The sequence below is a fragment of the Dendrobates tinctorius genome, unplaced genomic scaffold, assembly GCF_039654945.1.
Source record: "Dendrobates tinctorius isolate UK_male_01 unplaced genomic scaffold, ASM3965494v1 ptg000103l, whole genome shotgun sequence".
NCBI classification, from domain to species: domain Eukaryota; kingdom Metazoa; phylum Chordata; class Amphibia; order Anura; family Dendrobatidae; genus Dendrobates; species Dendrobates tinctorius.
Window position 1 is genome coordinate 5,209,753 of NW_027361771.1, and position 15,745 is coordinate 5,225,497.

General features: G+C 44.9%; 1 protein-coding gene across 2 annotated transcripts in view; it reads left to right on the top strand.

The window, feature by feature from the left end:
- The window catches only part of USH1G (USH1 protein network component sans), a 115,272-nt gene that overhangs the window by 33,048 nt on the left and 66,479 nt on the right, over positions 1-15,745 (top strand). For both annotated transcript variants that reach the window (XM_073587983.1, XM_073587984.1), the window contains exon 2: positions 924-1,307. In XM_073587983.1, the coding sequence (XP_073444084.1) occupies positions 924-1,307 (384 nt within the window). The remainder of the gene's footprint in view (positions 1-923; positions 1,308-15,745) is intronic.

A 15,745-nucleotide genomic window follows, 5' to 3' on the forward strand; every position in this document is an offset into this window, starting at 1 on the left:
TCGGGAAGTACAATAAATCTGTGTAGGACATCTATAGCTGAAACTTGTTGTTTTAGGGAGGTTTAATGTACTGTATTGATAATTAATACATGGGTCCAGGGCATGCAATAAGCGAATATTATGTATCAAGGCACAAAACCTATAATGCTATATCAAAATACAACTTCAATTTTAATCCCACTGATAAAGAAGCATAATCCCTCAAACAGACAAATACTTGACTCTTAAGACTTGGGGAACAACCCTCAGTGTATATATCATTAGAGTGCTATTGATTCCCTTTTGAGAAAGCTAACGCGAAACGCGCGTCAGGGGTGGCACGTGGCTCCCAGGCAATTCAGCAATATATTTTATGGGTAAGCACTAAAAGCACTTTTTTATGGCACTTAACTGTTTACTCTCAATAGCGCTCTAATGATATGTATATACTGAGGGTTGTTCCCCAGGTCTTAAGAGTCAAGTATTTGTTTGAGGGATTATGCTTCTTTATCAGTGGGATTATAGTTGAAGTTGTATTTTGATATAGAATTATAGGTTTTGTGCCTTGATATATAATATTACCTTATTGCATGCCCTGGACCCATGTATTAATTATTAGGGTCTACCATCATTTGGTTTTTATACATGTATGTTATTTTGCCTAATAAAATTTATTATTTTTAATATAATTTTTTGTATGGAACTCCATTTTTTCTTTTTATTGGATCATTATCTGGAGTATAAAATTTGAGTCCTTAAAAATATATATTTTTTGGGGGGTTACAAATTATTTGTTTTTATCCACTTGGATTTTATTGATATAATCACTGGTTATACCCATTTTCTGTGTTGGGAATTGAGTAAGTTGTATTGATAATATATAACATGAAAACATTAACTGCCTATTTACTCTTACCTTGTTGTTCCTGTCTTCTTTTCTTTAGGGGAGATCCAGATAAGTGTGACATATGGGGTAACACACCTCTGCATCTGTCTGCTGCCAATGGACATCTGAATTGCCTGTCCTTTTTAGTGTCCTTTGGGGCCAATATCTGGTGTCTGGATAACGACTATCACACCCCTCTGGATATGGCAGCCACCAAGGGGCACATGGAGTGTGTGCGCTATCTGGATTCCATTGCAGCCAAGCAAAGTAGTTTAAATCCCAAAATGGTGTCTAAACTGAAAGACCGAGCTTTCCGAGAGGCAGAAAAACGTATCCGTGACTGTGCAAAACTACAGCGCAGGCACCATGAGCGTATGGAGCGACGTTACAGAAAGGAGATATCTGACCATTCCGATACCATGAGCTTCTCAAGCTTCTCCAGGTAACACTATATACAATAGACTCATAAATGCCATAAAATGTATCTATATATACTGTACAGGGAAAGCTGTTAATCAAAATGTGTAGCTGGAAAATGATAGAATTAGTGAGGGTTGAAGTGCAAGAACTGCTAATGATCCTCAGAATAGCCTGTTTCCTCAGAATGCATATACACCTTTAGATTTTCCCTGAACAGCTACCTCTCCAGTCAGCGCTGCACTCAGCCTACTGCACAATAAGCGTCCAAGAGTTCTGCACTACTGAAAAAATGGGCAAACAACCTCGGCCTTTTATCTTGCAGATTGACCGATGTCTTAGAATTTGGATACCATGGAAAATAATGTTATCACATAATCTAGCGATATGCCAAAACAGTAAAAGTTGTGAATACTCCTTTAAATAATTAAAATTTCCTATTGCATAGTTTGTAATAATATAAATTGTTACATTCCTATGCATCATATGGGTCCTAAAAACTTCCTTTTATAGTCAGAGTGTTTGGGCAGAAAGCAGAGATGGAGAAAAGAATACCTACAGACCTAAAATCAGGCTCTCCCATATAAACAAATACTGCTCCATAATACAACTCCTCCATGGTCCTCTGGTGCTTTGGTCCCAACTTCAGAGTCCTAATGCCATTCTGGGGGAGTCATGACTAGTGGCATACATTTAAATCATGGGGCTCCATAGCAAACATTCTAATTGGGGCCCGCTATCCCCCCAAAAAAAACCTTAATATTCGGCAGGAGATCAGAACAGCATATCTCACGGCTTTGCAACCATTGCAAAGTAATTTTCCTCCTATAGAAGCCAACTACAGTATGTCCCCCTGAGACACAGTATGATGCGTCCTCCATAGAGTATTATGCGCACCACATGGTCCTCCATACCGTATTTTGGACATCACATAGTCCTCCATACAGTATTATGGACCCACATAATCATCCATACAGTATAATGGGCCCCCACACAATATAACGGGCGCCATATAGTCCTTCATACAGTATTATGGACCCCATATAGTCCTCCATACATAAAAAATAAATAAAACAGATATTTATCTATCCCTGTTTCCCCACTGCTTCAGTCTCTGCAGTGTGTCTTCTGATCCTCTTCACTTCTTGGCACAGTGAACTCATTGTAGTGACGTCATCACGCCCCCTGTGCTGAGACATCACAGAGCTCAGATGCAGAGGGGGAATGATAGGAAAGGGAGTGTTAATACAGTTGAAAGTAGGATGCAGGGGGGCCCTGTGCTGGCTTCGGGCCCCCACGACTCACAGGCTTCATAGCTGCCACATAGTCATGACTTGGCATGTCATTTCCACTGGTCATGACCCAGTGTAGTTTCAGCCCAAAAACCGTTGTCGTTAAGCCCTGATATTAATAATGAAGAGGTGTCTATCATACATCCCCATTACTAACTCAATACTAAAAAAAATACAAACAAAATATTTAATTTAAATGAAGACTCCATGACACTTTCCCTTTATTCAAAAAGGACAAAAATCCCATGCGGGTCCACCTTAATCCAACGAATCGAACATAGTCCAGTGATTCCAGTGAACAAAGGCTCGTTCTGATGCTCCATAGCTTTTGCGGCTTTGGTGAATATGCCCCCTGTAGTCCTTGCTAGGGAGGACTCACTGGTGCAGTTGGACGAGCCCAGGCAGGTGGGAAGAATTGGATCCCCAATAGTGTTGCCTGCGGTTCGTCGTGGTTTGGGGGCATGTTTTAGCTGTGGGCAGACTGGTCATTTTATCAGGGTCTGCCCGGCTTGTGCCAAAACTTCCGTACCACCTAAGAAGCCACATCCCCCTGGTCGTGTGGAGGGAGGCGACCAGGGAGTGTATATTTCCTCCATTTTGCCCTCTCTGTGTACTTTGTCAGCAGAAGTGATGGTTGGCGGGGTACCTGAGGGCATACCGGTGTTTGTGGACAGTGGAGCGGGAGTCAATCTGGTGGACACTCACTTTGTCCAGATCCATGGCCTGAGGTGTAGGACGCTGGCCAAACCCCTAAGCGTCCAGGCCATTGACTCTGTCCCACTGAGCCAGGGGAGGTTGACCCAAGTTGGGGAAAATATACATCTGCGTATAGGGACTCATCATGTAGAGTCCCTGTCATGCTACGTCTTGGGGGGAATATCATCACCTATCGTTTTAGGCCTCCCTTGGTTGGAAAAACACAACCCGGTCATAGATTGGCGGTCTAGGGAAGTAGTCAGCTGGGATCAGTTGTGTGAGGGCTGCTGACTGGGGGCCACTGTCCCTGCCGTCTTTCTACAACCATCTCCTTCTCCAGTGGGGGCAGCAGAGCTGCTGCCAGGGAGTAGGGGCAAGGCTCAACCCTCATCATTAGCCGACCCTGAGAGGCGGAGTCCTCGTAGGAGGAGGGGTCGGAGGAGGGTGGTGGTTCCCTCTGTGAATGGTGGGGGTGTGAGTGTGTGGACACAGGGGGACGCCTTTGTTGTCAGTTCCTTGAAGAGTTCACCGTCTTGTGGCAAACGAGTGTGTGGTAATAAACGTTCAGGTCCGGACCTGCGTGTGAACGAGTATGTGTGGGTGTCCACTAAAAACATCCAGTGGAAGTATGCTGCTGGGGTCTGGAGTTCTCAGGTGATCGGGCCGTATCGGGTGTCGGCTAGGGATGAGCGAGCATATTCATGGGTACTCATTACTCGGCGAGTAATGTGGTACTCGCGGTACTCGGAAAATAGTGAGTATTTCACTACTCGCCTCGCTATTCGGTTCTCCCGCCCAGCAGTTGCCAATCACAGTAATGCCGCTCCCTTCTTGGTTGTGGGCGGAATTACTATGATTGGCTGGCCGCCCAGTGTCCTATGAGTCACCATAGCCTGGCACTAAGCCCTGCCGCCGCCATTTTCTGCACATTGCATTCACAGCTAGTGTAGGGAGAGTGTGAGCAGCTGCTAGGGAGAGTTGTGTTTTTTGGTTCAAATCAGCCAGAAATCCTCTGTGAAACCCAAAAGCTCTTTTCAGAGCTGAAAGTATAAGGTCAGGGTGGGACTGAGTAGTGACCGTTTTCCCAGCTTTTTTCTAGGTCACATTTACCCCTGCAGGGCAGGTTTTTTGTGCAGTTGCGGTGCCGTGTTCACAGCGAATAGGACGCACGCACGGTACTGCACAACTGACACGCTGCCAGCACCACTGTCTTGTGTGGTGTCTGGGCTGCGTATTCTTGCCTTAAACCTCAGGGCAATTTTTTAGTGGCAGCACCGCTGTCTTGCGTGGTTACTGGGGTGCGTAATCTCACCTTAAACCTCAGGGCAATTTTTTTCTGCTGCTGCGTTGCTGTTTGTAAAACACAAAGCAGTGCTAGGCTGTAGTGCTACCTTCCACGAAGCACTAACTTCTCCTTGTTCCCCAATATCTGCATCTGAACATCTGCAACTATGGCAGAAAAATCCAAAATTCCTAAAAAGGCTGTTGTGAAGGGACAGGGACGTGGACGTGGTGTCGTTGTTGCCCAACAAGGCACAGAGTCTGGGTGATCGAAGAAGGTTGATGCATCTAGATTCCTGGCTTTAGTGTAGTGTCAGAACGAGGCTCCATAGCGTTTGTTTGTCAGAATCCCTGGATTATGTCAGATTCGGTGGACTACGTTGGACTCGTGTGGGATTTCTTTTCCTTTTTTAATAAAGTGGTAAACAAAGGAAAGTGTGGGGGAGGGTTTATATCAAGTATTTTTCTGTGTGTTTTTTTATTACTGAGTAAGTAATGGGAGTGTCTGATAGACAACTCTCCATTACTAACACCAGGGATTGATGTGGTTTTGGACAATTCACAGCTGAGATCAAACTCAACAACCATTACCTTGATTGCCAGAGCACCAGGGCAATCGGGAAGAGCGAAGACCAAGTGCCAGAATTGGAGCATGTCATGTCATGCTCCACTTCTGAGATGGCTGCAGGCTGGTGTTTTTAGGCTGCGCAGGGCAATAGCCATGGACCTTCCCAGCCTGATAATATTAGCTCACAGCTGTCTGCCTTACCTTTGCTGGTTTAAAAAAATGGGAAGACTCCACATAATTTTATTTATTGGGTTTAATATAATGCTCTACAAGCTGTTATCTTTGCACATCTTTAACACTTAAAAATGTTTCTTGAATACATTACATTGCGGAACGTGTCACACGGATGGTACTCGGATGTCACATGGATTTAATCCGTGTGCGGTACGTGGTTTACACGGACCCATAGACTTTTATGGGTCCATGTGAACCATGCAAAAACAGGTACATGTAAGCAGAACCATAGATTATAATGGCTGTGCGTGAGTACGTTTCTCCGGTACATGCGAAAACGGACGCTACACGTAAATATGGAATTGTGAAGGGGCATTACATTGTGTGTCCAGTCCAACATGAAAAATTTGCTGAAAGATCCGCTTTCATTTTTTAATTCTTTTTAAGAGTTATCTATACCTTAGACTGCTTTACTTGTGGTTAACCCTTTCCTCCATGCAGTATGAAGGCCCATACTGTTTTCTGAGCTCTTGTCTGGCCTGTTGTCAAGCATCGATGTAGTCAAGATTAACAAAGAGACAATGTCATTTTGTATTGACAGTAAAAGATTATATTTTACTGTATAATTTAATTTGTCATATTTTGTTCTATTGTTGTCTCATATTAATATGTAATTTATATTACTTTTTATTCTTCGAGATTGTAAAAAAAATTATTAATAACATTTACATTGACTCTTGCTTTGTTCTATATTTCCACATACTGCCCCATGTTATACTAAATAACCTGTTGAATTAATTCTTCAGGATATTACAGTTTTATGGATTGCAATTATATGCAGTTCTTTATTTTATCTAATATATGTGCAATAAAATTAGTAATTTTTTTCTAAATAATCACACTTTTTTTGTTCTTTTTTGAGGCCTATTATGTTTGTTTTCCTTTTTTTTCATTACGTGTTTTCCTTATATTTTATGTATACTTGGACTCAGGGAGCCTAGTGACTCATGTTCATTGGTCTCTTGTTGCCGGGTACAACCCAATGGACGGAAAGTGGGGGTGGTGTGTATACATTGGGAACTCTGAGAGTACCCGACCGCGGAGATTACTTTTTCCACACCGTGTAGAGAAATAAAACATGTGGTGGGAGTGGTGAAGACCCTTCCATATGGGACTGTGTCGGGTAGAGACTTGCCCCTATTCTGGTCCCTGTGGGAGACCAGAGTTAACCCTCCCAGGATAAATGTTATTCTGGGCGTGGAACCCGAAGATCCCGAGTCAGGGATATCTGCTGTAGGGGTCGCCAACCTAGGGACAGAGTGTAACCCCAAGAAGTTTCCCTTCCCCTAGAGGTATTGGCAGGAGAGGTCGAGAAGACTCCACCGATCCCCGAGCTGGATGTGTCCCCTGTTAAGTTCGATACAGCTAAGCTCCAGGATCCCACTCTGGCCTGGGCACGAGAAAGGGTGATAGAGATAAATAGAGTGGCTCAGCAACCTGGTGCCGATGCAGTTTGGCTATATACAAGGAGTTGTTATGGAGCAAACGATGAAATACAAAAATATCAATTAATTTTATTAGGTACCACATAAAGTGCACAAAGTCATGATAAAGTGCCAATCAAAAATACAGATGAAACACACCCACAACGACCCACCCCTCTCACTGAGATGGTGAGAAAAACCCCAATGGTGGTAGGTTCCACAAATGTGACTACTTACCCGGAATATAAATGCCCCTACCAATATATAATGCCTGCGAAGAAGAGTAAAGATGGGGAGGGAGATTCATCTCCACTTACAACCATGAGTGGCACAATATGCGCGCCATAATGAATAAGCACTGGTCGGTTCTTGGGACAGATCCAGCTCTGAGGGTCTGGCTGGGTTGCTCTCCCTCCATGACGCCTCGTAGATCTAAAAATCTTAATGATTTATTGGTTCTGAGCCACTGTGTTCCGGCTCCCAGCAACTTTTTTGGCACTAGAGGTCCTCTCTGTGGTTCATTTTCATGCGGGCACTGTCTTGCCTGTGCCAATGTCCTACGCTGCTCCACTTTTAGTTCATCTGACGGGACGGGACAAGAGAGTTCCAGATTAGACAAAGAAATTCTTGTGGAAATTCAAACGTGATCTATTACGCCACGTGCCCGTGTCCCAAGATACACAGGGGTTTAACCACCAGAGAGCTTAGGGTTCGTGTGCGGGAGCATGTGCGGGACATTGGCGCAGCCAAGACAGTGTCTGACATTGGGGACCTTAAAACGATCGCCCGACACTTCAGATCGCACCACAATTGTGATGCGAGATTACTGAAGATTAGGGGGATTGATGTCCTCTGTATGGGGGTTAGGGGTGGTGACATTAAAAAAATGTTGTCACAAATGGAGGTCAAGTGGATTGTCCAGCTTGACACCATGACACCTAATGGATTCAACGAATTCTTGAGTTTTGCCCCTTTTTTATAGGTCCCCTATTTATGGGCGTATATACATATACACCATATTTGTGGTATAGCTCATTTTTTATTGGGTCTTCAATGTATGGGGGCTTGCGCATTTCTGTGCGCAATTGTCCACAAATGTACATACAGATGTGCATGTGTGTATGGGTGTGTGTTTATATACATGCATCCTCATCCTTGTGGGCATAAATAGAGTTCCTTCCTGCCTTTTTTCCTCCCCATTTTCCCATAACACTCCCCTTCTTCCCAGGCAGTGTTTTTGTTTTTAATTGTTGTTTTTAACTTTCACTAATTTGTTTTTTATGTCAATTATATTTTGCATTGAGTGATATTGAGGATACTGTGTTTCCCTTGGACCTTCGCTTGGCCTTATCTTTTGAATACAACATTTAGAAGTTTCTACAGTTCTGGGAATTATAATTATAAATTGTTATCGCTATTGTGATCTATTCATATGTGGAATATATATATATATGCATATGTGTATATAATAATCTTTTATAGTACCTTGCAACTGTGATCCCTATATAAGTAATGCCTTTAGTGGCCCACACTGTGGTTGCTATTGATAACCCCGTTTGTTCATTTGCATATGTAAATCTACCTTGAACTGTGATCCCTATACAATTAATACCTTTACTGGCCCACACTGTGGCTGCTATTGATAATCTTGTTTGTTTATTTTCATATGTAAATTATATGTGGCCTTGCGCGTCGCTCTGCGGTGGTCTGAGCCCTGCTGACAGACGGGCATCTTTATGCTATGCTCGTGTGCGTTGGTTCTATGACTGGCGCTCACATGTGCAGCATGACACCTCCTCTGTGCAGTAGGACCTGCCGGCTTCAGGGCACATGTGCCGACGGCGCCACATCCATTGGTTGATCCCGTCACCTGATCTGGGTCATTGGGTTATTTGAAGGTCCTGTTGGGACTAATCCACCACTTCCTCTTGACAAAGCGGCTTTGCGTGCCGCGAAACATGCATCGGGCTCACTGCCAGGTCCCCCTCCTCCCTCCGCACCCTCTGGTAAACTCCCACATTTTGGACAATTATATGGGTTAATTGTCAGCCCCATATACAGGCTGAATCATCACTAGGACGTACTGTGGATGCCCCCCTTATTCTGTGACCCTGTTCTGGGATCCTGTAACCTCTCTAATTGGCCACTAGGCATTATATATTGGTAGGGGCATTTGTATTCCGGGTACGTAGTCACATTTGTGGAACCTACCACCATTGGGGGTTTTCTCACCATCTCAGTGGGAGGGGTGGGTCGTTGTGGGTGTGTTTTATCTGCATTTTTGATTGCCACTTTATCATGACTTTGTGCACTTTATATGATACCTAATAAAATTAATTGATATTTTTGTATTTCATCGTTTGCTCCTATTCTCCAGTCTTCATCAATTGTTGGAGTTGATGTAGCTTCTACCAGGGGTGATCAAAATTATTTGCTCCCACCTTCTGGTATTTTAGCAGCCTATATGGGATTTCTATTGTTACAACGAGTTGTTATACAGGGTGGATAAAATCCAGGATGAGGTAGTGGAACATCTGATAGTGTCCCAATCCTACCGTAGGGCGGTGCTCGAAATGGCTCACACCCACATGCTGGAAGGGCACTTGGGGGCCAAAAAGATGCAGGAGCACACACTGCAGCTTTTTTGTTTGGCCTGAGGTCTATGCGGAGGTCCTGAGGTACTGTGACACATGTCCGGAGTGCCAACTAACGTCACCCACCGCGACCTATCAGAGTTCATTGGTACCTTTACCCATCATACAGGTACCATTTGAGCGGACAGTAATGGATCTGGTGGGACCTATAGTGAAATCCGCCCGGGGTCATCAACATATTTTAGTCATAGTGGACTCCGCCACACGGTACCCAGAGGCGATACCTCTCCGCCACACCTCGGCAAAACATAGCCGCAAGCTATTTGCCATGTTTTGTCGCCTTGGGCTACCAAAGGAGATCCTCACAGATCAGGGGACTCGTTTTATGTCCAAAGTAACCAAGGAGCTATGTAAGCTGCTCCGAATCAAACAGCTACGCATGTCGGTGTATCACCTTCAGACCGACGGATTAGTCGAGCTCTAAAACAAAACCCTCAAATCAATGTAGAAGAAGGTAGTCTCCAAGGATGGAAGGGATTGGGACATGTTGTTGCCCTACTTGATGTTTACCATTCGCGAGGTACCGCAGGCTTCCATGGGATTTTCACCCTTTGAGCTACTGTATGGCAGGCATCCTAGGGGTGGCAGACGTAGGAGCAGGAACCTACACTACATAAGAGTGTCATTGAGAACGTGGCCAATATGCAGGACCGAATTGCAGTAGTCATGCCTATAGTAAAGGAACATTTGGTAGGATGCTCAGGCAGCGCAGAGCCATGTATATAACAAAAAGGTCACGGTCCGCTCCTTTAGGCTATGTGCCCACGTAGCGTTTCTTAAGCAGAATATTCCTGAGCGGAAACGCACACCCTCTTCCTGGGAAACCGCATGCGGTTTTTGATGCGCTTTTTTAAGCATTTGTCAAGTGTTTTAGCATGCGTTTTCCTATGCGTTTTTGCCCATACAATTGATGGTATGCAGAATCGCACGCAGAATTAATGAACATGCTGCGTTTTTTACCGATAAGCGATTCCGCATCAGTAAAAAATACACCATTGGAACAACATGTGTGGAATCAATTATGATTGAATGTAATGCTTTTATTAAGCGTTTCCGCGGCAGAATCGTGGCAGAATCGGCAGTGTTTAAAAACGCCGTGGATACGCTTAAAAAACGCTACGTGGGCACACAGCCTTAAAGCAAGAGATAGGTGTTGTTTTTGGTGCCTACCACCGAAAGAAAGCTTATGGCCAAGTGGCAATGGCCGTGTGAAGTTCGGGAAAAAGTGGGGGACAGTAAACTACCGGGTTTACCAGCCCGGGAAAAGAAAGCTAAAACAGTTGTATCACGTTAATCTGTTGAAAGCGTGGAAGAACCGGGAGTGTATGCTTATGGATGTGACGCCTGACATTTCATCTGGGGACCCTCTGATATCGGCCCAGACGGAGGCCAAGGGAGAGGTATAGATAGGAGACACCTTCTCGAACCAGCAGCACGAGAGGTGCGGAAATTGGTACAAGAGAATACGGATGTATTCTCGGGAATACCTGGTCGTACCTCTGTCATCCAGCATGTCATTGTTACCGTGCCTCACGTAAGTGTACAAATGAAACCATACCATGTGCCCAAGGCCAAGAAACAAGCCATCGCGAGTTAGGTAAGACAAATGCTCCAACTGGGAGTAAGAGGAATCCCAGAGTAACTGGGCTAGCCTGTTCAGTTCTGCAATGACTTCTGTAAATTAAATGAAGCGTCGAAATTTGACCTTTACCCAGTGCCCCGGGTGGGCGAGCTGATCAAGTGACTGGGTCAGGCCCAGTACTTTACCACCCTTAATCTGACCAAGAGTTATTGGCATGTGCCTCTAACAGAGTCAAAGGAAAAGACTGCCTTCATAACGCCCGAGGGTTTGTACCACTATATCGTCCTGACCTTTGGACTACATGGGACCCCAGCCACATTCCAGAGGTTGATGGACATAGTGCTGGAACCCCATCGTAAGTATGCATCAGCATAGTTGGATGACATCATCATCTTTAGTACTGACTGGCATACCCACTTGTCCCAGGTGCAAGCGGTAGTAGATTCGCTCAGAGCCGCGGGCTTGATGGCGAATCACAAGAAATGTGCGGTAGGGCTCAGGGAAGCCTGGTACTTGGGATATGTGATCGGCCGTGGGGTTATCAAACTGGCCCTGATCTGTTACCACCAAATAGGTGAGAGCTAGAGATGAGCGACTTTGCCTTTTTTAGGGTCGAGTCGGGTTTCGTGAAACCCGACTTTCGCAAAAGTCAGGTCGAACGAAATCGGCCGACTATAGTGAAAAGTCAGAAGCCGACTGAAACACGAAACCCAATGCAAGTCAATGGGGAAGCAAAGTCGGCAGGGAGTGGAGGACAGTAAACACACCTACAGTGCCCATTTCAATGCCAAAAACATCAATTCTTATTACTGAATCTTGTCAACCTTAATTTACTTCATAATAATAGTTACGCATTGAAAACTGGGGGTTATTTGGCTAAAGTTGTGGGGGGGGTAGGGCTGGCTCCAGGTTTTCGTGTGCCCTGGGCCAAAGAGTGTCACATACCACCTTATAAGGTGGCCAGGGTAGGTCACATGTGGTGAATGCAGGGACCTGGTTGGTCCATTGTAAAAGGTCCCGCTGGGAGATGTGTCTCCTGGCTAACAGCATGTGGAGTGGCTGTGTGTAATGGCTGCACGTGCCTGATGATTCCCTGGAGGGATTGGATGTCTGCAGCATGGAGAAACAGCCATGAGGAAACCCTGATGTGGGTGAGATAACTATGAGGCTGAAGAGCCTGTGTATGCCAACCTGTGTGACCACAGGGAGGACAGAGAAAAGCTCTCTGCTGATATGAACTTTATGTTGCTTGCTTTGATTTATGCTGCATTAATAAACCGCATGGACTATAATGGTTTTATGGAAAACCCGTGCTGGATCTGGTTTTGTGGCGGCTAAGCAAGAATCCCCTATGTGAATGACAGTGCTACCTCACAGCCCCATTTGTAATGTTCCAGTGTATAATGTGCCCCATAGATGCTGCTCCAGTGTCTGATCTGCCCCATTTAGAATGCTCCAGTATATGATGGGCCCCATGGATGATACTCCAGTGTCTTATGGGCCCAAATAAAGCTCCATATAGAATGGGCTCCATTTCTAATGCTCCAGTGTATAATGGGCCCTGTAAATGCTGCTCCAGTGTCTGATGCCCCCCATCTGGAATGCTCCATTATATGATGGGCCCCATTTTTAATTAACCCAGGCATGGTATGTGAATAGAGCTCCATGGAGTAATCTGAAGTGTGTGCTGCCGCATCCTTCACTTTTGGTGTGGGTGAAGGACACAAGGAAAGGGGTTGCTCCTGATCAGAAGCCTACACTGATGACTCGGTGCTTGCATTTTTTTTAAACTTCAGAAGAGGAGGCGATAGAGCTGGACGCTGTTTCAGCAATGTAAGCCAAAAACAGTTCCTGATCCTCCGGCTTTAAAAGCAGTCTACCTACTCCCAGAAAAGGGAGCCTTACAGAGCTACACCCTGACGCAGGCTCAACACCTCCTGCCTTAGCTGCTATTGTGTTTTTGGCACTAACAGCAGATGCACCAACACCACCATCAGTACCAGGTGGCCCCCCACGCCCACGTCCACATCCTCTTTAACCATACTTCCTTCATGTTTTGGAAAATGGACCCAAAATAGCAGTAGATATATGGTACTGTATCAGAAGCGTACAGCTCTATACAGTCTAGGCATAACAGTAAATCTCTGTATATATTTCATGAGTCATACACAGACGCTCACAGGCTCAGTATGGAGTACACAATAGAATAAAAAGTTGAAAAAGGGTACAGTATCACCAGATACAAGGTATATATAGTATAGTGTAAACATTAGGAATCTCTGTATATATTTCAGGAGGCAGACAAATGCTCTCAGGCCCAGTATGGATTACACAAGAATATGAAAAGCTGTAAATGGGTAATGTAACGCAAGCGTACAGCTGTATACAGTGTTGGGGTAATCTTAAATCTCCAAATATATTTCCGGAGTAACAAACAGATGTTCACAGGCTCATTATGGATTAGACCAGAATCTAAATAGCAAAAAAGGTTACTGTATCAGAAGCGTACAGCTGTATACAGTCTTGGCCAAATTTGAAATATCGGTATATATTTCCGGAGTCACCCTCAGGCGCTCACTCAGTCTGGGTTTGACCATAATAAAAAATGTTGTAAAAAAGGTACTGGATTACAAGATAGCAAGTATATATATTATAGGGTACAATTGAAATCTCCGTATACATAGTCCCGTAGTCACGCTAAGACGCTTACTCAGTATGGATTTGACCATAATACTAAATGTCAACAAAGGTACTGTATAACAAGATACAAGCTGTATCGAGTATAGGGTAAAGATTGGTATCTCTGATTCACCATATATATAGAAGGCGTAAACCACACACGCTCACTCCCAATGGATGATACCGTAATAACAAATTTTTAACAAAGGTACTGTATCAGCACATACCAGGTGTATCCAGTCTAGGGGTAATTGTAAATTTCCGTCTATACTTCCGGAGTCAGACACAGACACTCACAGGCTCACTATGTATTACACCAGAATTTAAAAAGTAGAAAAAGGGAAAGGTATTCGAAGCGTACAACAGTATACAGTGTTGTGGTACTTTTAAATCTTCGTTTATATTTCAATCTCAGTAAGCCAGTCCAGACTCTCCGCTACTGGAAACTACATGGATACAAGTACAGACGGAAAGTTGAGTGTTAGCAAAAATTTGGGAATTACTCATCGCGGGAAAACCTCCCAGGAGATGTTGCAGAGGCGATGTAGACCCTCAATTACTGTGTCTGTGGAGACAGCGAAAACGGTTCTTTTGAAGAAAGGATTGCTTTATCGCAGTAGCGTGGATCACATCACCGTTACTCGTCTCCATCAAATTGTGATTACAGGGACAGCTGTAGACATGGTCGACATGGTCCTCACTGCCTATCATGATGTGTCTGGTCATTTTGGAGTGCAAAAGACAGAAGCCACAGGCCGTAGGCGATTCTATTGGATTGGCATGACAGGAGACATTGAAAAATGCTGGCAGGAATGTCACACATCTGTGACTATCACAACTGTGAAAGGTGATCATAAAGCACCACTGCATCCGCTTGTAAGTTGATGTCCATTACAAATGGTAGCCATTGATCATCTGAAGGTAGAGGCCAGCAGGACAGGCCATAGCTACATCTTAACAATCATCGATAAATACACCAAATTTCTAGTGGCCGTCCCTGTGAAGGATTTAACTGCCCAGACTACACAGCGGTGGAGCAGGGAGAGGTAAGTATTGCAACTTGCAAGTGCTGTGGCCATGACCAAGCAGGGGGGCACACTCGTGGTCGATGGTACTGGCACAGGGCCCCTCATAGTACGCTGGTGTGTCTGACAGCGAGTGGGCCCCCCCACCATCAGAGACACTGTATTGTACTATGAGGGGCCCTGTGCCAGTGCCATCAGTGGGCCCATCCACCTGTTCAGAGCAACGGCACTTGCCCGGGTGCGCCAGGTGTTGACCCGAGCCCTTGGGGGTGGGTGGGCATCCCAGTTAGGGAGGTTTAAAAAATTTCATATGTTGATGTGTAGGCTGGACACTCAGCTGCTGCAAATGGCGGAATTGGGCAAGTCCGAGGAAGAGGAGGACAAAAGTGAGGCAGTTTTCTGGCAAACTATGTGTCATCAGGGGAAGGTGGGACAAAATCCGGTGAAACCCATGCATGGTTCATTTTATTGAAGGTTAGATCATCAACATTTTGGGTCGACAGAGTGGTCCTTTTTTCTGTCAGGATTGATCCAGCAGCACTGAAGACTCTTTCAGATAACACACTAGCAGCAGGGCAAGCGAGCTCCTGTAAGGCATAGTGTGCCAATTCAGGCCAGGTGTCCAGTTTAGAGGCCCAATAGTCAAAGGGGAATGACCTGTGAGGGAGAACATCGATATGGGAGGAGAAGTAGTTTGTAACCATAGTTGACGACTGCTGTCTCCTGTCACTTTTAATCGATGCAGTATTAGCAGTCGTGTGAGCGGTACTTGAGAAATCATTCCACAACATATTCATTAAACCCCTGTCTCCAACACCATTTCGGCTGTGTGCATCATGAACACCTCTTCCATTGTGCCCACTACGGCTCGTGGGAGAACCAGCACCGCTGCTGTGTGCTGGGAAAGCCTCAAACAAACGGTTTACCAGAGTTGCTTGTTTGTTAGCCAATATTATCTCTGGGTTCTCCTGTGGCATGATGTTGTGTAATTTGCCTTTGTAGCGTGGATCGAGGATGCTGGTCAGCCA